The sequence below is a fragment of the Melanotaenia boesemani genome, chromosome 6 (genome assembly GCF_017639745.1).
Source record: "Melanotaenia boesemani isolate fMelBoe1 chromosome 6, fMelBoe1.pri, whole genome shotgun sequence".
Classification (NCBI taxonomy): Eukaryota; Metazoa; Chordata; class Actinopteri; order Atheriniformes; family Melanotaeniidae; genus Melanotaenia; species Melanotaenia boesemani.
Window position 1 is genome coordinate 27,364,136 of NC_055687.1, and position 23,489 is coordinate 27,387,624.

The following is a 23,489-nucleotide window of genomic DNA, read 5'->3' on the forward strand; positions in this document are numbered from 1 at the left end:
TATGACCCTAGTTTTTAATATCACACCAACATTAGCCTTGATGAAAAGTTCTTTGTCTTGCAACAGCTGTGTACCTGATGCATTGGTTTAAGCAACCTCAGAGGTGCCTGTGCTTGCAGTTGATGCAGTGCAGCCTACAAACTGTCAGCACAGACGACCACTAGGCACAACTGATTTATGGTCTAAACTGGTGTAGTACTGATTGAACAGCACTCCAGTGGCCAATGGTAGCTTGAGCGTCTTTTTTGTGCCCGATTTTCCGAGCTCTGTAAACAAGCCCAAGAACAAGAAAAACCCATGCCACATCGGTAACTGTGACAAGTGAAAATGCTTTGCGGTTCTGTTGTTTTTATGTGCCCACATTTGAGGAAAAATAAGCTTTGATTCTTCTCCAAGCTTTAGGGAATGGGTGAACAATCATATTGCCACCTTGTGGGATGTTCTCTACAAAAGCAGCAGTGAATGAGCTTTTTCTGTTTCAGGGAGCTTTAAAACAAATGAGATGGAAATGAGCTCTGAGCTGAAAAAATAGCGACAAGAAACGCAAGCATCTGTTGTTGACATACAGTTAAATTAGGATTTTTTTTTTATGACTAAAGAATGAATACCATCTGTAAAAGTGAAGCCAAACAGTACAGTTGGCGAAGTACCACGTAGCCAGATTTAAACCCCTGTAATTTCTCTGCATTAACCCCAAACTTCTTGATGATGTGATGTAAATCTCACTGAACTTGTGGTGACTTGTTTGTTATGTCAGTAGTTGCAGCAAGAATATTTAACAGAAGCTTATTTCCTTTTGTCGAATGCCGACCTCCAAATGTTTCTGTGTTTATGTTGCCTCTGCTGTAATGTAATCCTGTTTTTATACCTCTGTGTTCCAGCAGCCAGCGGGCAGAGTGAGCAGCCAACAAAATGAGTGCTATCAAGTATCAGTGCTGTTTTTACTGCTACAATCATGTGCCAGACAGAGATAGAGATGATGAGTTGAATACAAATTCAGGCTACAGACATGAAAGAAGATGTCTTGTGTGTGCCTAAGAAAGGGAGGAAGACTGTCATTTTAGAGGAAGAGGAAAAAGAAAAACATAGAGGGGGAAACAGACATTAAGTTCTGGAGTCGAATAGTTTCTGAGAAAGCTCTATTACATGTCACATGTAGGTCTGCAGCAGTATTGCCAAAGAGTCACTATTTTTAGAGGAGGAATGTACACAGGCCTCGTGGAAAGAGACCATAACAACAAACACCATGCAACACGCTCCCTACAAAGAGAGGCACATACAGACACACAGCATCAACCCAAGAAGAAAGAAGAAGAAAGTGCCGGATAATGTCAAGCCATCATATTTTCTGCTGAGAACTTGCTTTGAAGATCCCCAGAAAACATACCCGAGCCAGAAAAGGAGAAAGGTAAGAGCTGAAGAAAGGTTTCGTGCTATGTGAGGGACATTTGATGTCTGCCTGATGCGTGCAACATCTAAATAAAGTTACTGTTTATATTATATCAGGTGTAGTACTGATAAACTGAATCTTTTTATTATTTCATGTTAAGTCTAGAACAATCCATTTCTGCACACTTTGTACTCATATATAATGTATGATGTGGAAAGGGATAAGCTGTAGCCACAAACTTTAAGGATACTGAAAAATTGCTAGATAAAACAAAAACAACTGCTTCTATAGGATGACGATGCTGCAACACAAGCAGCCGCATGTTTATCAGCAGGAATTTAGGAGATTAGACTGCAGAATGGTCAGACATACACGGGCTCTGTGCATGGTTATCTGCAAGGGACAGTGCTGAATATGGTGTATGTGCTAAATGCATTGATATGTAGCCATGCAATACCATGCTACAGTTATTGAATAAGTAAACTGCAAGTGTTTAACTGCTGAATATTTGCAAGATAAATTTCAAATACAGTTAAATTTTAATTAATCTAATTAATTGTCAAAAAAAATGAAGAATTAAAATAATACTTTGTTAATCCAAGAAAGGAAATTATATATGAATGATTTATAAACCGACTTGAATGACTTGGCTTATGACTCTGGTTAGCTTGGGCTATAATTAATTCAACTGTCTTTGAATGACTGTTACAGTGTTGCATTAAAACCATTGTCCCTTTTCACAAAAAATCCTTTTGTTTTTATTAATTCACATGACCAAAATGGACTAAAGTAATCTTGAATTGCATCACTGATTTTGTAAACTGTACTCTGTATTACAGTAATGCCACTTATCTTGTAAACTTTAGCAGATAATTAGTACTTCAAACCTTCAAATGGTGACTTAGTGAGAAATTGTATCTCTTAAGTTCTCAACAAATATGAGGCCACACAACACATTAAAACAATGTCTAACAATCTTTTGGGCTTTCCAGTAACAGCTTCATCTCTCATCGCCATGGATCCACCAGTTGACATCCGCTGCTACAAAGACAAAGAGCAGTCCTCCAGCTTGCTCCTGCAGCTCAACAGACTGAGACAAGAGAACATTCTGACGGATGTATTGCTATGTTCAGGTAGCACACAAATTCCCTGTCACCGCAACGTCCTCGTCTCCAGCAGCCCCTACTTCAGAGCTATGTTCTGCAACAATTTCATGGAGAGACAACAGACCAAGATTGACTTGAAGGGGATAACGTCAACCATTCTGAGCAGCATCATTGACTATGTTTACACTGGACTAATTAGTATCAGCATGGATACTGTTCTCCCTCTGATGCAGGCGGTGTCCATGTTGCAATATGGCCGTCTCTTTGAGGCCTGCTCAAGCTTCCTTCAGGAGCAGCTGAGCCCAGATAACTGCTTGAGTATGATAAGACTCTCTGACATCATGAATTGTAGCAGTTTAAGAGAGAAAGCAAAAGAGATGGCCATGGAGAGTTTCTCTGATGTGTCCATGTCTGAGGACCTGTGTGACCTCTCCTTGCCAGAGCTGATGGGATTCTTGGATGATGACACTCTTTGTGCAGAGGAAGAGCAGGTCTTTGAGACACTTATCGCTTGGATCCATCATGATCCTTTATCCAGGCGTGGGGCTGTCAGTGACCTTTTCAAAAAAGTTCGTCTTCGGTATATCCACCCCACTTACCTCTTCCAGTTCATTTCGAATGACCCACTGATCCAGTCATCAACCCTATGCATTGAGCTCATTGAATCTGTGAGACGGCTCATGTTTTCTGTAAGCATGAAATGCATTGAAGACTCTGGGGTAGGCTTTAAACCTCTCTGGGATGCACCACGGCGTTGCACTTACCATGATATGTTGGTTGTGGTAGGAGGAAGGAAGAACAATGAACAAACCTCGAGGGAGACCTTAGTTTTTGATGAGAAGAATCAGAAGTGGCAGCGGCTGGCCAAGCTGCCTGTCCGTCTTTATAAAGCATCCTATGTCACCCTTCACAGCGTCCTGTATGTTATTGGAGGCCTGATAACAAGCTCAAAGCACAGCCAAGTCAGCACGACTGTCTACACTCTCTCCCTCAAGACCAACCAATGGAGGACAGCAGAGCCTACAATGGAGCCACACTTTGCCCATCAGAGTGTTTCCTACCTGCACTACATCTTTGTCCTGGGTGGCCTTGGACCAGACAGACGACTAACAGACAGTGTGGAAAGGTAAGCTCTTCAGTCAGCACCTTCTTTTGGTTAAAAATATCAACCTGAAAGATTTAATGTGATCAAATAATCTCTCAATTCTCCTATAAGGTACAATTGTATGTTCAACCAGTGGGAGTCAATGGCCCCCATGCCTGAAGCTGTGCTACACCCTGCAGTTGCTGCAACAAATCAGAGGATCTATATGATTGGAGGAGAGGATGTCATGCAGAACCCTGTCAGACTGATACAAGTAAAACTAAGTGACTGTTTCTGCATTTGTGTGTCTTTGTATATTTCTGTCTGAATATTTCTCTTCACTTGTACTTTTTGCCCCAAACTGCAGGTGTATCACATCAGCAGGAACATGTGGTCAAAGATGGAAAACAGAACAGTAAAGAACGTGTCTGCTCCCGCTGTTGTAATGGATGAAAACATCTACATCATTGGAGGTAGATAGTTTTACTCTTACAGGCTATTCATGAAAGACTAGACAAGACACAACTGGAAAACCAAAAGTCACAACATTATTAATTAATTAAGAATATTTCCAGCTCATTTTATATTCTAATCTAATGCTTATCAAAGCTCTGTGAAGCTAAACTAAGCCAACTGTTCTATTTTATTTCATTTTATTTCTTTTTCATTGTACAGCCCTTTGGTCAGTCACACTGTTGTTTTTAAGGTGCTTCATAAATAAAGATGGTATGGTAATCCTACTTCTTTCCCAAACTGCTGACTGTGCCCTTTTATATATGACTACTTGTTGTGTTCACTAAGAGGCGCTCTTACCCTTAAACATAATACACTTTCAATAAAATAAACTAACAACAACAATGTGTAATGGCCAATAACAATCAAATAATAACAACAGAAATGTTTGACCATGATTGCTATAATATACAAAAGAAAATGAAAATATCCACAAAACATTACAGTAAGTACTCTTGAAACCCAAATAAACAGGAGGAATCAGATCATTCTGAAATATGCATTTTACAAAATGTGAGGGTGTTTCACAGAGAATTATTCAGCAAAACACAGCAGCAAAAAAGAAATCATCAAAAAATCTTAGAAAGCAGTGAAGTTTCAACAAGATAATAAAAAAACTACCAACATCTGACAAAAAACTTTTGAACAATATAGAAAAAAACTCAGAAAACACATTTAAGAAAACATAATTTTTCAGAAAGTACAACAAAACATAAAATGTCAGAAGACATGAGAATTCAGAAAAAAAACTAGTTTTCAGAAAACAACCACAAAGTAGATAACACATTTTATGAAACAACAAAGACTCTCAAAACAAATGTAACATGTTTTAAAAAGTTATTGAGTTTCCTAAAATAGTTATGGACAATGTTTTAAAGCATATATAGGCACAACATCAGCATAGACAACCACGAAAACATCAGGACAGATATTTTCTTGCTTAAATTTCTTTCTCATGACACAGTTAATCTGAAGGAAGAGAGCTATATTCATGTCTTTATTCTCTTTGAATGAGTCTGCAGAGGTACATTATTCTATTTAGTTGGAGTCTCTTGTGCTGCCTCTTTCATACCGATCTTTTTTCCGGTTACAGGATACACCAGGAGAATGATTGCATATGACACCAAAGCCAACAGGTTCAACAAGTGTGCCAACCTAAAGGAGAGGATGATGCATCACTCTGCCACCGTTCTCAACAACAAACTCTATGTCACAGGTGGACGTTACATCACTGGTCATGATGCAATTGAGGACTTGGACACATTTGAGTGTTATGACCCAAAAACAGATAGTTGGACTTCTAAAGGGAACTTGCCATATAGATTATTTGACCATGGCTTCCTGACATTGACATGTGTCTCCGAAACCTGGGCAAAATCATAACAGAGGAAGAGAGGAAAATTGATAACAATATGTTGTTGTTTCTGTTTTTTTTTTTTTTTTTTTGTGCATTAAACACATAAATCATATTTTAATGACATTCATTTGAAGCATACTACTGGACACGTAAAATCAAAATACCTCAAGGAATTCAAACATTCTCATGAGAAGAATTTTTATGTAAAAATATGCATTGCTTTTTCCACGCTTTTTGTGTCTATGTTTCTATTCAACACCTAAACTAATAAAAGAAAGCCAGTCTGCTGCAAAGCCAGTTCTTAACCTGTCTGACTTCACAAAGGGCTATATGCTATTTTCAGCCTGCTCTGAATCACAAGATTTCACTTGTCATGTTAAAATCCCGGGGGGATGTTTGGTTCAAGTCAAAGCTATGCTTAGCTCTCAGGTCTGAGGCCACAGTTGTGTCTGACAAGCACGGCCTGCTGGTCCAAGCAAAAATAATAATGAAACGATTGTGGTAAAAATGTTTACAAATCTTGAATGCTAAAAATGAAAGCAGAAGAAGTTTAAAAAATCTGACATCAGAAGAATTTGTGATAGTGTCGGTTTTGACTCTTTACCCTCATATGATATAATTCACTGCCTATAATTTTACATCATATAATGTGTAAATCTATTGAATGATGACATAATACCTGACTTTGCTATTTAAAAGGATGAAGCTTTATCGTACTGTACAGGTTTAATTTTTATATGTTAAAAAAGAGACTTTATTAATAAATTTGTATGGTTTTCTGATGATTTTTTTGTATTTTTACTTTGAATAAATAAAAGTTTAAGCTATACATATAGTCTCTCTTGATCTCTTACTTCACGTGACAGCAATGCTCAGTCAGTTGACAGTGATTCTTAGCAGCACACGTGTCGTGTGTCTCATCATGTGTCTATTTGATCACATTCACAGAGGACATGTCCAGACAGGTTCCTGCACTCTGTATAATACACACTGTATGATTTTACAGAAAATTTCCTTACAAAAATTAACAGAGTGCTCAAAAAAAAAAAAGTATTTTATCTTTTAAATATGACATTTAGTGCTAATATCAATATATGTCAGTCATACAGATTGCTGTATAAAGTACTTCCTGCAGTCCTTATGTAATCTCATTTATCAAAGACCTCTTGAGACCAATATCAGCCTCTCCTATGGAGTAAACATAATGTGACTGAGTGTTTCTGGGTCAAATGTTTCAGTTGGCTGTTGCCAACGAATGGAGTCCAGGAGACAGTGGGTGGAGAAGGGGGTAGAGAAAGGTGGAGAGGAGGGTTGGAAAAACTATAGGTGATCAGACGTTATTTTGAGTAACAAACAAGAGGGCAAATGTTACACCACGTGAGGCATGTGGCTCTGTCGGTCACCATGCGAGCTGGCTGATGTGAGAGAGACTATGAGAGAAACTGATGAGCCCTGTTTCACAACAGAGAATCTGAGAGAGTGATGAAACTTGTCCAGGAGGAGCAGCAACAGGTGTATGTTTGCATGGCTGTGTGTTTAAATGTGTGTATGTGTTTGTGCTTGTGATTAAGGTTTTTGGGGGGTCGAGTAGGACTGACCAGCTGTCATGTCTGATCACAACATCACAACAAAAACAGTCACAACAAGGGAGGAAGAGACAACCTTTCAAAATTTTTCTCATTTAATATCTGGTGTATATGTTTTTCTAAGAAAAATTGTGTAAATAGTCATAACCAATACACTTAATTTGTTTTTGTTCATTTAAAGAAAACCTACAGCCATAGTTCTTTCAAGCTTGTAGGCAGATTTCAGCAAAATTGTTTGCAAGCTAATATGCTCACAATTACCGACTGATATCAGCAGGTATAAAATATGCTATTCTCACAATTTGAGTATATAAGAATGTTAAAATGTGCTTCCTGTAATAGAAATAAACATGGAGTATAGCTGGTGCTGATAGGAAACCAGGATATCCTCAGATATTTATAATAAAAAGTTAGAGTACTATGAAAAATTATTTTGAAAAGTTACCTAAACTCTTCACTTAATTAAAAAAATGTACATTTTATCAAATGATGAAAATGGAAAATATATTGTGTGATGTGTTTTTCTTTATTTTGTCTTTAATGTGATTTTACATAGTCTTGCAAAACTAAGCAAACCACTCCCTGTAAAACAGGGATACCTAATTCCAACCCTAAAGGGCCAATTTTTTATTCAATACTCAATATTGAATGGAAACTTATGCTACTTAAAAACTACTGCATATTCTTAGCACTTTCACAGATGAGCAAGTTACTTGGGTCTAAAAATGTCCATTATTGGTTTTTTTCTGTCTCTTTTGTTCAGACGAGACACAGAGAGGTCTAGAGGTCACAAAAGTTATGTAACGTCTAGAGGTCAAGAGAGTAACTTCACGTGAAAACAATGGCATCCATAAAGGCGATGTAAGTGTAGTACATAGAATGTGTTGAACCCAACTATTGTGATTATTTGTTTTTTTTTTTGTTTTTTTTTTACTTTAACCAAGTAGTTTTAATTTATAGCCTTATCTGAGTAGATTAATGTTGTTACCTAGATCCATCCAGGAAGTGATAGTGTTTTATTATGTCTTATTGTGCTTACATGTAAACAAGGCAACAAGTCTAATTGGTGTCCATTAATGTGACATTGCATTGTAAAAAGAAGGTATTTAAGCCATAATCATGATAATTTTCTAACCCGAGCCAAGTGATGTTATTGCCTAAATCTAACAACTGAGAGCTGTTTTCCTAGTGTTGTATTATAAACTGAACATAACTCAAATATGAAAAAACTGTTATATATTGATCTCAAACACAAAATCCATGATTGTAGGCGTATGGTTGAAAAGCTGAGATTTTGTTGGTACAGAGTTTTGTCTGGATTTGCTGGGTCTTTTAATGATACTGAATACAAGATTTTTGTTTAAAGGCACCCATCTGTACAGTGACCAAGAAGTGCAAAACAATATTACATGAAGTGAAACAACTTTACATTTTCGCGATACAAATTTACATCCAGTTAAACTCTTTTACAAGTTTACCAAAACACTTACAAGTTTACAGGAGCACAATTACAAAGATAGGTGTTACACCAAAATCTGTGATCCATCAGAATCTGGGATCTGTGGGATCTGTACATTTCAAAGTCTTGAACCATTTTTGTTGAAAACACACTTCTGATAGCTATTAGAGTGTGTGACTTTACTGTACCTGCATTATAATGAACTCAGACTTCAATAAAAGTGTTTTCAAGACTTTGCTCATCTTTTAAGGTGTACGTGCAGAGGGCTCCCTGCAGCCACAGATTCTGATGGGTCACAAATTTTGGTGAAACACCCATCTTTGTAATTGTGTTTCGGTAAACTTGTAAAAGTGTTTCACTCTATATAATATTGTTTTGCACTTTATGGCCAACGTACATCTGAAATATTGTAGTATGCAGAAAACCTTGACCTTCTGGTTGCAAGTTTGCAGGAAATTTCGCAGCCAGCCTTTCAGTAGTGGTTGAGATGTTTCAGCCTAATTTTCCTTTCTCTTTCCTGTAGAAGCAAATGTAAAATAGATTATCTTCCTTCTGGTTGGTTTGACTCTGACCAAAGCTTGTAATATATGACTCAGCACTGTTAGTCATTCACTGAATCGTCTAGCTCAAAACTATTCAGATGCTTAGATCATAGCTCAACAACTGACCAAGCACTTGCTGGGACTTTCCATGTCATTCTGTGGTTCAGCCTGCTCTTGAATAGACTTAAATAGACTTCAGGGGCCATCGACACTTTAAACATAACTGTATACCCCTGCAGTTCATGGACTAATATACTTTTAGTCTTTTTTGTTTTGCTTTTACACATATCATTGCACTGTGCATATTAAACCACAAGTGGGACTATTTTTGTATAAACCATTTCCGCTATAGCTGCAGTTGCATGTGATCAGTTTGCCCAGTCAGAATAGTGTCTGCTCAGTGTGCCTTCATATATTATCATATTGCTTGCTGACAGATATAAACATGACGAATCTATGCAGAGCTCTTTGAGCTTTTGTGTGCATTAGTGTTACATTCAATTCTCAAGCATGAAGCCATAGACACACCTGTTTCAAATCCTTCAGCTATGAAGCTGTGATTACCAGTGCAGTAATGAAAGCGTGAATGCAGTGATGCTGATCAATCTAAGGCTGAATAAAGGCCGGTGCCGATAGTTTGTAACTCAGCAGTTTATTAAGCAGCACACAAATCACATCAGTCACATGGACATGGCTGGTCATGTCACAACACATGTACTAGATGAGCTGAAACCGGCCTGCTGGTTCTTGGAACAGGAGCTCACTCATCGTGCACAGTGTGTCACTGTTGACATGCTTTGCAGATCATGCAGAACTTTATGAATTTTAAGGATTCAAGAAATCTCTTGTTCTTTCTTGCTTTTGTAGTTTAGAGATGTACATAATATGTTGCATAACTAAAGTCATGCACATGATGAGCCACTTTTTACTCAAAATAATCAAAGTATTTGCTGTGTAGGAGGATTTTTAGGAAGCAGCTCTAGATGAAACCACTGTATGCATGCCTTTAGGTGAGATATTAGAGGCACTTCCTCAATGATTATTTTTGTTATCTCCTTTTTAGATGACAGATTTAACATAAAGGGCCCTTAAGTTGCCTTCTCTGTGAACTGCTTGGTCATTGCCAATACAGCACAAGGTTAAATGACAAGAGGAAGGCTCTCAAAGCTATAAACAAATCGATATCGGCTTTAAATATGCTTCCTAAAAGCTTCATGGAGGAGTGTGTAAATACATCATGTGTTTAATAAAAGCTGATAAGATCTGACCCAGTGGCTTGGGCAGGATTAGTTTACACATTATCTTCACAGCACAGGTCAAAATCAATAAAATACCCTCAGCCAGTTATCAGCAATCAATTGAGGCTGTTTTGGGGGAAATTTAAATACAAGTGGTGAAGCCTGGCTGCATACAAATACCCTTACAAAGTACAGAGTGTCACTTAAGGATATGGAAGATTTGCTTATTATGCTGGGAGCTGTATCACTATTAAAATGTGAAGACACTGATCAGTATTAATGCAAAACACCTGTGTGGGCAACAAGTGGGGTCATATGCTTTTAAGTCAGAGCTGTTTAAATATTTGATTAAAAAATCTCCTAAACTCAAAAACTCCCAAAACAGAAGTAGCCTGGACAAAGTGCAGCACTGTGGTAAATGTTCTTTCCACCACTGGTTAGTTATAAATTAGTCTCCACAGCTGTTTCACATTTTAAAAAAAAAAATAGAGTAGAATAGAAATACTTTATTAATCCCTGCTTTCCTGATCGGCTTTCATCCTATTAAAACATTTCATAATGACTTTCCTCGCTGTCTTACGTCTTCATCTTTCCGTGACATTAAAGTTTTGACTCATCTGCTCTTCTCTCAAGGAGGTTTTGCAACACTAAAAGTTGATAAACAAAGCCACGTGTTGCAGGGAAGTTTCCAAAGTGGGCGGAGCTCACGTATTTCCGGGTTCTGACTTGGAGGATATAAAACGAGCTGCGCAGTGTCAACAGAAAGATAGAAACGCCCACGAAAAAGCACTTTCAAGAAAGGACGCACTTCAGCTGCAACAGACTCTCCTTTTTTTTTTAAATAATTATTTTAAAGCTTCACCGAGTCGGGATGCCTTTTCTCGGACAGGACTGGAGGTCACCGGGTCAAAACTGGGTAAAAACCGAAGAAGGGTGGAAAAAAACAACATCAGACGACAGAAACAACAATGTTTCAGTTGAGAGGTTTGTAATAATAATAAAAGGTTTTGATAAATTTAGTCTTGCTGCATAATGTTTCGGAGTTGCGGAAATATTAAGTGCGCAACTTTTCTTAGTTGAAGAAGGATGGACGGAAGAAGGAGGGGGAGAAGTGTTTTGTGAAGAGAGTTCAAACAGCATTATGAAACAGGCAGTGCTACAGACAAACTGCAGGCCTACTCTCTATGTTGGTTTCCACCAGTGTTTTTGTGGTTGCCAGGTTCCTTTCTAGCCTGATCGCTGAGCTATTAATAACTTAACAACACGTGAGGGGATTAACAAACGTCTGTTGAACCTGGCAACTTTCCAAAATGACAACCTTCACTTTCTGACACGAAAAGCCCACATTTGAACATGACCAGAGCAGTTTGGAATAGCTTTTTTAACTTTGTTTTGCTGTGCAGTGCTGCAAAGTGTGTTGCATTCTGCTGCTGCTGGTGATGGGGATGATGATGATGATGATGATGAAAATAATTCTTTTGAATAAGTGTGTGTTTGTGTGTGTCAAGCTTCTGTAGAGTCAAAGAAGATGAATGTTTCAACAAAGAGAACTTGCTGCTCTCTCTGACCTATGATATGGCTGCCAAGAAGAGGAAAAAAGATCTAATGAACAACAACACCAAGGTCCCCTGTGAGTACCAATAAGGAGATCCAAACACTCTTGACTTCTTATACAAACATGCAAATCATAACATTTTAAGTCTGTTTATGAATTTTAAGGTATGAAAGTTAAGATCCAGATCAGAAATATTGATGAGGAGCTTGCAAGGATGTTTTGTTTATGATTAAATTCCCAACATCTTGTGAAATTATATCAGCAACCATACCAGTTCTGAAGTTGTCTTATTTGTTATGCATGCTCGTACATTCGTCCCATGCTTATAAGCTGCTTAATGAGGGCAGGCCACTAATATAAGCACTCTTCTTTCTTGCTAGATTTCCACCGGGAACAGTGGATTTATGTTCATAAAGGAAGCACCAAGGAGGTAACTCACCAGCTCATTTGGTTTCATATCAACATTTCTGATCATGATTGCTAGTATAAACATGCTGAGAAAACTCTATACTCTTGGTGGAGGATTGCAATTTAATACTCTGATAATTAAATTCTCTCAGCGCCACGGATATTGTACACTGGGAGAAGCCTTCAACCGCTTAGATTTCTGCAGCGCCATCAAGGACACCAGGAGGTTTAATTATGTCGTCAGAGTGAGTTCTTTCTTTACTTTCCATCAAGTTTCCAGTCTTTGTTTGTCTTGCTGTGGTTAAGTTGTTTTTATCCTAGTTGCTGAGAAGGGGTTAAAAGGGTGTGTTTGCTTCTGCAAGGCTCTTATCAGTGCTCTGCAGACAAGCGGTCTGTTAAGTGGTGATGATACTGACCCAGGGAGAAATATGTTTTGTGGTTTTGATTTGCTAAAAAAAATTGGCATCCCTACAATGCAGTAGAACCACAAGGCTATTAAAATTATTGACATTTATGTCCTTGCATCATTTAGTTGGGAAATTTGACCCCCCCCCCCCATCCCCTCCGCATGCACACACATGTTAACCCATGCGAGCTGAAGGGTTCATGTGGCTGTACTCTATGCTGGTGAGGGGGTTTGTGACAGCTGTGTGCTGAGGTGTGACTGCCTGACAGGGGTTTATAAAACCATAATGAAGTTTATGAATTTTTTTTTAAGTGTGTCACTTATCCACAAACATAAGATTCCAGAAGTATGATGTAGCAGACTATTGGCTATTTATTTGTTCATATCCTTTTTGGAGTCCTTCACCCTTTGTGCAAGTTCCAGCTAACGAGTGCAGTGTAGTGTGGTAAACCCAAAGAATAATAGTGTAACACTAGTGTCCGGTCTGGACACAGTGTCCTGGGTCACTGCTCTATCTGTTCGCTTGCTGGTCACTATCTGATGGCATTTGAGGGTTCATTTAACTCGGCCTCAATTACACAGATCGGATTATTCCACAAAGTTGACAAGCAGTCTTCTCTGTGCTCAGGTCAGACCAGTGGACATCACTTCAGGCAGAAGTCCTCTATGGAAAAAGTATATATGGAAACTCATTGTCCTGCCCGAGGAACACTTGATGAGATCCTAAAAGAAGGGCTTGGGATTAGGTTTTAGGAATAAACCTGGAAAGAATGGGGCCAGAAATAGCAGAAGGCAGTGGGGAAGCTTAAACTGGTAAAGCTGACAGGAAAGTTGAGGATGAAGAGGGGGAGCGAAGTCAGTTGGTATTAAGCTGGGCATTATTAAAGTCCCCAAATTCATCACCTTTTTTAAGGATTTACATGGATGCTTACCTACATAAAGGGCCATCTTTTATAGTCCGTTTAAAACCATGAACTAGTTTAATGACAGTATTAATTTTAATGTACAATAGAAGTGTGTAACTTTGAGGGTCAGAATCAAGAACAGCTTGAACTTGAGTTTCTCCATGATGTCACAGCAACTGTTACATGCCAGACATGCCACCCTGGTACCCAATGTTTTCCTGCTTGCCAACAGCAACAGCTACAGACGTAAACACAAACACACACACATTCTGGGAGATGATTTAGCTTATTCACATGACCGGAAGATCAAAAGTCAAATGATAACTTGTGGAGGCTGTTGCCAGGCTCGGCTGGAGTCCAACACCTTTCCAGTATATTCTACCACCCCCTCCCCCTCTCCTCCATCTAGAGTTATTAAGGCAAAGAGTGCAATCTGATTCAGCTTTTGAGCAATGACCTGGTGGAGCGTCTCCAAATTTGTTCAACACTACTCAGGCGTGCAAGTGCCTCTGTAAGAATGCAGCCTAACAAACATTAAGAGGCAGTGGAACAGAGAGTCTTAGTAGCTGACAGGCTGAAACTTATGTTTTCTTTCTTTTCTTTCTGTTTTCTTTCTCTGCTGTAGCTCCTGGAGCTTATCGCCAAGTCCCAGCTCCCCTCACTCAGCGGAGTGGCGCAGAAAAACTACATGAATATTCTAGAGAGAGTCGTTCAGAAAGGTGAGCCCCTTCGTGTGTGTGTGTGTGTGTGTGTGTAAATATGTGTGTGTGTGTGTGTGTGTATATAATAATGTGTGTATATATCTTTTTTTACTTTTGTAGCTGTTGCATATTTTCCTCTTTTCGTTAAGTCAAGCTATATGTGGTTGCTTAATCATGTTCAACTATGAAGACAGATAATGTAAATGTAAGCTGTTTGCTTCAGTAAGTGAGAAAATGAGCCTAGACTACATTTGAGGAAGGCTGGGGATTAAACTTAGTGCTGTAATGACTCAGTGTAAAACACTGACAGTCACCAGACCCCTCAGCAAGCCACAGTATAAACTTAATGTTCCCTCTGCTAAACAGAGACTCAGGTTGTTTAGGTGGCGCTATGAAACCTTTTAGATAAATATTATGAATGCAGTTAGCGGGAGACGGCAGCCACTCCAAAACATTTAGTGTAATGTTCTTCATTTTGTTGATTCACAATAAATGGATTACTGTCTACTGGGTTTTTTTTATAATTCAAGATCCAAACTTCACTGCGGATCATCATTGTAATGATAGTTAAACTCTCCACAGTCCTCGATGAACAGCAAAACGTACGTCCTATCAAAGAGCTGCTGCAGACGCTCTACATCTCCCTGTGTGGTCTCGTTCAGGACATGGGCAAGTCTGTCCTGGTGGGGAACATCAACATGTGGGTGCACCGCATGGAGAACATCCTGCAGTGGCAGCAGCAGCTGGACAACATCCAGATAAACAGAGTAAGCATCTGTCTACCACACAGAATCCAATAGCAGATCAGAAGCCTGACTGTCCGTTATATTCATGATTGTCCTGCTGCATCTCTGCTGCAGCCCACATCTACAGGCATGACTCTGACTGACCTGCCTGCCAGCCTGCAGTTAAACATCATGCAGCGTCTGTCAGATGGCAGGGACCTGGTCAGCCTGGGGCAAGTGTGTCCAGAGCTGGGGGCCCTTACTGAGGACCGGCTGCTGTGGAAGCGACTCTGCCAGTACCACTTCACAGACAGACAGGTATGTGGCGCGTTATGCATGAGTGGACTAAATCATGCAAACAAGCATTTGCCTACATAGAAGCTTTAGATGACTTGTCTTGTAAGGAGATGAAGCATCTGAAGCCTCCTATTTGAATATTAGTTTATCAAAGTGTTCATACCGATGATGCAGTGAACATGAGACCTTCACCTACACGTTAATAGAGGCTTCAGTGACGTGAGAATTTGGTTAACATGTGGTGAGGAAAGAGTGTTGCTATGAATTTTGCTCCTAAGTTCATTCTGAAGCTGGATGCTTTCTCCTCTCGGTCCACATCTTTAAAGGCTGTCTCTTCTTCTTCTTCTTCTTTAGATCCGCAAGCGTCTGATGGTGTCAGATAAAGGTCACTTGGAGTGGAAGAAAATGTACTTTAAGCTGAGCCGCTGCTATCCTCACAGAGAGCAATACAGTGATACACTGCACTTCTGCACACACTGCCACATCCTTTTCTGGAAGGTACTTTTAATACTTCTGTCACTTCTCTCTAGATCAAAGCAGATATGAGACTGAAAGTCTCTGTTAGTAAAGCTGCACTTTAATGGTAAAACTCTGCAGAAAGAAGCATTAAAAATTTAATAACTTTTTTTTTTTTTTTTCTCTCATCAGGATACAAACCATCCCTGCACAGCAAACAACCCAGACAGCTGCACCATGTCCCTCTCTCCACAAGACTTTATCAATCTGTTTAATTTCTGATCTCTACCCCCGCTTTAAAAAAAAAAACCCGTGTGGACTGTACATATACTGTTGCTGTACATAGAAGTGTACAATGTTTTTGTTTCATATCACCAATAATGTGTGTGTATATATTTAGCTGCAGCATTACTGCAGAGAGGATAAAGGCAATGGGACGATTATGCAATTTGAATTTTTTATCTTTTGGGTGACCACAGGAGTGTTTTTTTTTGGGGGGGGGGGGGCATTGCTGTTGAAAGCAAGTGAATGTGATGAAGAGCTCAAGTGTTAAACGAGCATGTGACCTGTGGACTGAGGAGAGCAGAAGAGAAAAAGGAATTTTCGGCTTTTGGAGTTGAGTCTTAGTTTGTGCTTTCTTGAAAATTACAGATTTTTCTTGGTTTTGTTTTTAGTTTTGCATTTCAAATTATGTAAATGTTCCTTTCAATGTGGGAAGAAGTATGATTGTTTAAAATTGTAATTATGCGGCCTTTTTTTTTTCCTCAGATGGGGAGGTGCAATTAATGTTCGGATGTGGTCAGATTTAATTTTGGCTGTGAGTTTAAAAAAAAAAAAAAAAAAGCACCTGTATATTTGCAGCAGTAACTAAGAAAATTTATTGCAAGTAAGAAATGATTATAATTGATCATGAGACTGACCTGTTGACACCAGTGTGTGTGTGTTTTTCCTTTTGTATTCTTTGATATTTATATTTTTGTCTTTTTTTTTATCCTTTAATTTTCTACTATGGTGGTTATAGCAGCAGCACCAGAGTGCAGTATTACCAAAGATTATAATCAAAGTCAGTATAATAATGATGTGCTTTCTTTTTTTTTTTTTTTTTTTTAAATCATGAAACTTGAAGCAGTTCTGGTACAATTTAAGCCTGGTTCACAATACTTTAAGATCCTGATGCTTTTATTATTATTTCCTTTTTCCCCTCTGATACCAAAGTTTAATGTTGGAGACATTTTTCTAAACCCTCCTGCATGTTCTTTTGCTCTTTCAAACACCCAGTTGATTGTTTACTTTATTTGTTGTGTTTTGGAGGGTGGTTTAACTGCTCACTTAGGTTTCAAGAAGTGGGAAATGTTAGTGTAAAGGTGCCGTTTGAGTCTCTTACTTCTGTCATGGCTCAGACAATGAAGAAGAATGATGTACATGCTATGCAATGCTGTCTATGTTCTATTGAATAAATAAAACAAAATAAACTTTTTGGGCATCTGTAATTTGCTGTTATCAAAACACATGAATGTAAGACTGATATTGCTTTCAAAGATGCACTCTGGGACGTTTTATGTAACAGTTTAATATATTTTTTTCAGTGTTTAAAAGCACAGGCTAATTTAGCCAGTGTTGCTCACAGCGGAAGTCTGCCCTCTATTGGACAAATGAAAAACTGTAACTTAAACTTGTCAGCACCATTAATGATACTGGTGGGAAGTAATGAAGTGTATTTATTTATCTTTGAAGCACAACTTTGGAATACTTGCATTTATTATTATTTATTACAATACTTGTTTATTTCATGCTCGCTTATAATTTACCACATTTTAGAGTTAATATTATATTATTGTGATATTAAAATCCATGTATTCTTGGTCATAATGTATAATTACTGATCATAACTGTATGTGGGTAATATTACTGTACAAACTAATAACATTTTTAAAGAGGATATAAAAGTCATAAAACCACCTGATGTGAAAACTATGTGAAGTTCAATAGCCATAAAATGCTGAAGAAACATTGATAAAAACCTGTGATTTGGTTCTGAGTAAATTATTGTTTAAAAAAAAGTGAAACATTTTTTGCCAAACTTTTTCCATTGATGACTTTATTTGTAATTATCAGTCATTTCCTAAAATCTAGACCTTTTCCTTTCTTTTACAAGTTTAATTTACATGTCCCACCCTATTCCCAGTCTGTGCCCCCTACCCATGAATTCATCTATATGTGTTCAATTCAACTTCAAACATTAATTTTTTTAAACAATTTTTAATTGCAGCAGGACAACAGTTGAGGTTAAAACCAAAATAAAAACATGAATTAAATTTAGTCATTTTTTATGCAAAGCTCATACTTAATGAAAGCAATGTAATAACAATGTTTTAAATAACATTAATATAAATATCATGTAAATGTTAATCTTATTCAGGAATCTTTTTTAGCACATAAGTCACAGTGTGCAGTATTGCACATACAGTACTGCCCTGATCTTCAGGGTAAATAGGTAGCCTTTATGGATTAGCACAACATTTGGAAGCATGATGTGTATGACTGGCAAAGGCATGACACTGCTGTCAAAGCAATGATACACAGGCATCATTTTAAGGCCACATAAATGAGTCATTTTGCCAACCTTGAAGGCCAGTGTGTATTTTTTACCACCTGCCTCATCATCACCTTCACCTTACCCATTAAATCATCCTGGTTTGAGGCAAAGTTGCCCATTAGTTACATCAAAAAGGTGCCGGTGTATTGTTGCCTTGAGAAAATAAAGGCAATGTTAATTCTATAGTCCCATCCTTCCCTTTTTTTCTTTTTTTAGATGGGCAATATTTCTTTTAATCTATGTCTAAGCGTTCTTTTCTTTCATCGCCTCCCTTCCTGTTTTACTGTTATCATGCTAACACATCATCTACAGTATGTGCCCAGTGTAACATTATATGCAGCAGTAACCCCCTTTTTTAAACTCCCACCTTTTAGAGATGTCTCCAGTGTGAGACACAGGACAGGAGTTTAATTAATTCAAATAAAGTCATGACAACTGTTGCATATTATTAACAAAGTGCTGTACCCTGGCTTAAAAAAAAAACCTGTGCATGTCTCTCTTTTGCATTCCTTTTCTGTATTGAGTAGCTTTCTAAATTGAAGACATGGTGAAACATTAAAGTAAATCTTGGGTAGTTATAAGACATTCAAACCAGTTCAGTCTGCGAGACCTGTAAAGCTGATTTAAAACAGAGATGGTTTAATAAGTTAGCAATGAGCCACATGAAGCAGACTCATCCCCACAACCTATAAATCCTACACCAACATGCTCTGAAAACCATTCAGCTTTGGCAGAAGTTCATGTTCAGTCCAAAAGATGTGAGAGGAGAAACTCCATGAAACCTCCCAAACAGCTTCAGTACCAGCTGCCGAGGGACTGGAAATGCTGAGGATCCCCTGTCGTTTATAAGGTGTTGCTGAAGAGAGTAGTCATCAGTGCAGACTTGGAGGCCTGTGCATGCAAATGATAAGAACTAAGCGTTGTTTGGTGCATAACACACAAACTTGCTATGAGGGACATAAACAGGCATTCCACTATTCTGGTTGACTGACAGACAAAGTTGCAAAAGAAAGCAAAGAAAAGAGTTACCAGAGTTAGCAAACGTCACACAGAGGTTTCTCTCTTTCAGAGTTCTGAATAATCCATTCAATTGCATCCCAGCCCTAAGATTCACACAGAAAAACAGAAGATTAAAGAGCAGACACAGTGCATACCCAGAGACAGCTGAACATCTGAGGGTCTACTGACTATATGTTACCATACATACAGAACAGAAACAGATAGCAGAGAGAAAGCACCAGAAGTGTTTTATCAGCTGAATCAAAGTTAATCCAGCGGCTTACTGTGGTATGCAAAGACTTGGTCATAATGTGTTTCTGTGAATGGCTAAGATGACCTAAAGGCTTAAAGTTAAAGATGTTTCCATCTTTTTTTGGTCTCAGTGTAAACAAAAGTTAAAAAGAATCCAAAGCTAAAGATTGGCCAGTAGCTAAGTAAGCAACACTTTTTGTTGTAAGCGTAGTCTTTCAGGGCTTGTTTGGTGGATTTTATTCATACTATCTGCAAAAGACTTCTAGATAGACTAGATTCTTGGCCTATCTTGCATGCTCTTTGAAGCCTATCAATAGACTGTTAGTAATGTATGAACTGAGTGACTTGAGGCCATGAAAAAGCCTTCAAAATCTGCCTCAGCGTTGTCCATTATGTATTCTGAGGTGTGTTAGTTCCTTATAAGCAATCTTTCTTTTTTTTTTTTATTTTAAAGACTGTGATGATTTCTTCCAGAATTTGCTGGTATTTAAAAAAAAATTCCATTCTTGTCTATACCTGTGAAACTTTACTTATACACTAGCTGCAGAACAAGCCCATGGTTAAACATGGTTAAACCACCTCCATACTTTACTTAGATGCTCATTTGCAAAATTATATATTTTATAGACAAATAAGAGTGTTGGGTTATAATTTTTAGCAAAGCTATGAGCAGTTCTTTGTAGGTTTTTCATCACAATACATCAACATTTCTTTTATTGTCTTAATTTCTTTAGTGCTAGGCAGCTTCTAAGAGGAGCTTAGGGCTGCTGGTTGCTTAGACAAGGTTTTAGGAGTCAGAGTGTTTATAAACTTTTTAATTTGGATCACTTGGCCCTTCTAGACCACAACCCTGGGGAGGCTATAGTCACAAAACCATACACTAAATAAGATAATCTTGCACACATCTTTTTTAAAAAATTTGGGAATTCAATTCACACAACTATTAACAGATATAAAAAATTTGCATCTTGCTTTTTGTCGGGTTACCTTGCGGGCATTAGCAGACATACTCCTGACCATCATCCCCTCTAGATAACTGCTCAAACTGACTCCCTTCACCGTAATGATGGCTTCTTGTGTTAGTACAGTCCTGAAGAGATGGCAAGAGATGACAGACACAGAAAAAGAAAAATATGATCTTTGTAACGTTATGCACATGCAACAATGGAGCATCTTGCTAATTTTTTACCAAACCAAATAAATGCTTTGAGAATTTATGTAAAGTTGCATAAATGTGTACTTACACCTCTGGGTTGTCTGGATGTGGTCTGTAAACTAGCCTCTCATCCACTGATATGAGGTTGGTGAGAGTAATCTGTAGAGTTAAATTCATTGTGAGTGCGATGTTTTCGCTTAATTTTGTGATGCAGAAACAGTGTTCACAGAAAGCAGTAAAACTGAATGATTCATTCTTAGTAGCTGCTGGCGTAGGCTCCAGCTACCCTGCAACCTGGCATTGGCAGTTGAGTATAAACAATGGATGGATGGATGATAGTTTTTTAAGCAGCTGGTTGTGGTTTTTGGATTTCTGTAAATGCTGGGGATCTATATGATCAGAAAGCCTGGTACAAACTCACGTTTGTTGAGCACAGCTCCATCTTTTTCTCCTCTGGGTCAACTATAGAATGCTCCTTCACATAGGTTTGAGTCTGGTTGGTTCCCAGAATCTACAAGCAGAAGTATGCAGAAATCAATCACTGTGGATGATGCTTGAAAATGACTGTTTTGACTCACTATCTCTCCAGCCCACATGTATTATAAATGTATTTCTATACATCTTAAGTGTTTACGACTGACCGCTCGAACGATACCCGGTAGTCCCCACTCTGTGCTGAGGAGTCTGTGGCTGTGAAGGCGTCCCTCGGTGTCCAGGCTGCGATCCAACACGTCCACCCCAACCACGTTGGGGTTCATAGGGTTGGGGTACTTCCTCATGGCAGCCTTGATCACCGTCTCCCAGGGGTAACTGCGCACAAACCAGTTCAAAATTACAGCATGTAGTACCAGTAATTATTACAAAAACGACATCAAAACCCTCTAATATGTATTGCTCTGGGACAAACTGGGACTCAAGACAGCTGTATGATCTTGACATAAAACAACAGGAAACATCATCGGTGTTATTATTGCAGATGTAAATGCGTTAACAGGAGGAATTCAAGAAGGTGCGTCTAAAGGCTGATATATGCACCAGTTTACAATCAGCCACTGAGACTGAATGTATCAGCTTAGCTCAATGGCAGACCGGTTCAATCTGTTCTGGGGATGTCCCGAACAATAAATGTTTGTGTAACCAACCTGAAAACATGTTCCGTGCTCCAGATCTTCATCATCGAAATGATTGTCTTGTCCCTATAACTGAAATAAACACCCTGTGCTGCCAAACCACATATCACCGGACCATTATTATATGAGGAACTAGCTACAGTTGTCACAGAATGGGGCCTGCTATGTGATGGAACACGCGACGGTCAACAAGCAGAGTCCAGGCGACGCATGTCCGCTCACATTGACATATCGGGCTCGCGTGAGGCGAGTCACTGGTTCACGTGCCACTGCGACAACAGGCAGAAAACATGTAAAGGATAAACAACAGCAGAGACAAGAGAGTAGCCGGTTCGGTAGCGGAACCACCAAGAGTCAAGCGTCAAAGAGTGAGATACAAAATTAACGTCAAGTGTGGCAAAATAAACCTTTAATGACCTCCACAGTTTCCGTTTGACTCACAGCCCAGCCTCAGAAATAATCTATGCAGATATGGAGCCGAAGATTTTATACACTTTAAAAAGCACGAGGTGAGGACTTTATTTAGGATTTAAATGATAGTCGCACTTTCATACAATAATCCACAGCGAACTTTACATAGGGCTCTACTTCCGGTCTGATTACCGATAGCTTGATTCGACGACAAGCTGATGCTCTGCTGCTTGTGCGCATGCGTTTAGCATCTTTCTATCATCCCCGACAACTGGAGGAAAAAGAGCGGAGCTGCGTCAAGTTGCAGAGAGATACCACGAGCCAAACCGGAAATTGTGCTTAAATACTTTCAGATTACAATTTGAGGCCAATAAATAGATAGATAGATAGATAGATAGATAGATAGATAGATAGATAGATAGATAGATAGATAGATAGATAGATAGATAGATAGATAGATAGATAGATAGATAGATAGATAGATAGATAGATAGATAGATAGATAGATAGATAGATAGATAGATGTGCAATCATCATGGCTTTCTCTGAATCTCTCCACACTGTAACCTGACAATACCAACTGCAGGGTCCATGCTCACAGGTGCTATTGACACAGGTGAAAGTGTCAATAGCAGAATAAGCAATGGTCAGCATTAGCGGAGAAAATTTGGCAAGATTTACACAGCCCACATACTCAGCTCTGCTGCTTATCTCATAAATGTGTTTTTCTTACAAATAAGCCACTATTTGAAAGTGACATAAACTATCATACAAATGGAATGTATTGTCAAAAAGGACTGTCATAACAAAGAAACTATCCACTAAACACAAATGTCCTTTCTTGTTGTGCTAAGTTCATATACAATAGCATGTATGTACATTTTATATCAAATTTGTAATATAGTTAGACTTTTCTGTTAGTTTAAATAACTAATTGATAGGGATAATGAAGTAAACTATTTTCTTTTAGGTTTGTTTGTTCATTTAAGATCCCCATTAGCTTTTGCATAGCAGCAGCTATTCTTCCTGGGGTCTGTACAATTTATATGGTGACTATACAACAATACACATTCACACTACTTATCACAACACATAACAATTACTTAACATAACACATAATATAACAAATACATAACACATCATAAAAAAACACACATCTTTTTGCAAGCTCCAACTGAATTTATAATATTACATAAAACAATAATTTAACTTAAAGT

The 23,489-nt window shown here is 38.4% G+C and overlaps 3 protein-coding genes across 5 annotated transcripts; 2 read left to right on the forward strand and 1 right to left on the reverse strand.

The window, feature by feature from the left end:
- The first annotated feature begins 238 nt into the window (after nt 1-238).
- On the forward strand, nt 239-6,163 carry LOC121641928 (kelch-like protein 38). 2 transcript variants are annotated; one of them, XM_041988316.1, is made up of 6 exons: nt 239-308; nt 1,160-1,408; nt 2,383-3,622; nt 3,713-3,854; nt 3,948-4,053; nt 5,187-6,163. In XM_041988316.1, exons 3-6 carry the CDS (start codon nt 2,406-2,408, stop codon nt 5,474-5,476), a joined length of 1,755 nt encoding a protein of 584 aa, XP_041844250.1. In that variant the 5' UTR covers nt 239-308; nt 1,160-1,408; nt 2,383-2,405; the 3' UTR covers nt 5,477-6,163. The 2 variants fall into 2 exon arrangements, with proteins under 2 accessions (XP_041844250.1, XP_041844249.1); XM_041988315.1 differs by lacking the exons at nt 239-308; nt 1,160-1,408 and having other exon boundaries at nt 2,303-3,622.
- A 4,843-nt stretch (nt 6,164-11,006) lies between these two features.
- On the forward strand, nt 11,007-17,205 carry fbxo32 (F-box protein 32). The gene is made up of 9 exons (XM_041987998.1): nt 11,007-11,259; nt 11,784-11,905; nt 12,211-12,260; nt 12,391-12,483; nt 14,175-14,268; nt 14,833-15,017; nt 15,111-15,293; nt 15,627-15,770; nt 15,921-17,205. Exons 1-9 carry the CDS (start codon nt 11,147-11,149, stop codon nt 16,008-16,010), a joined length of 1,074 nt encoding a protein of 357 aa, XP_041843932.1. The 5' UTR covers nt 11,007-11,146; the 3' UTR covers nt 16,011-17,205.
- A 1,644-nt stretch (nt 17,206-18,849) lies between these two features.
- Nucleotides 18,850-22,486, reverse strand: prelid3a (PRELI domain containing 3A). 2 transcript variants are annotated; one of them, XM_041988000.1, is made up of 7 exons: nt 21,874-22,480; nt 21,373-21,541; nt 21,153-21,242; nt 20,820-20,890; nt 20,563-20,665; nt 19,354-19,427; nt 18,850-19,215 (listed from the first exon to the last, which is right to left on the reverse strand). In XM_041988000.1, the coding sequence occupies exons 1-6, from the start codon at nt 21,906-21,908 to the stop codon at nt 19,359-19,361; spliced, it is 537 nt and encodes a 178-aa protein (XP_041843934.1). In that variant the 5' UTR covers nt 21,909-22,480; the 3' UTR covers nt 18,850-19,215; nt 19,354-19,358. The 2 variants fall into 2 exon arrangements, with proteins under 2 accessions (XP_041843934.1, XP_041843935.1); XM_041988001.1 differs by lacking the exon at nt 19,354-19,427 and having other exon boundaries at nt 21,874-22,486.
- Between the last annotated feature and the right edge of the window lie 1,003 nt (nt 22,487-23,489).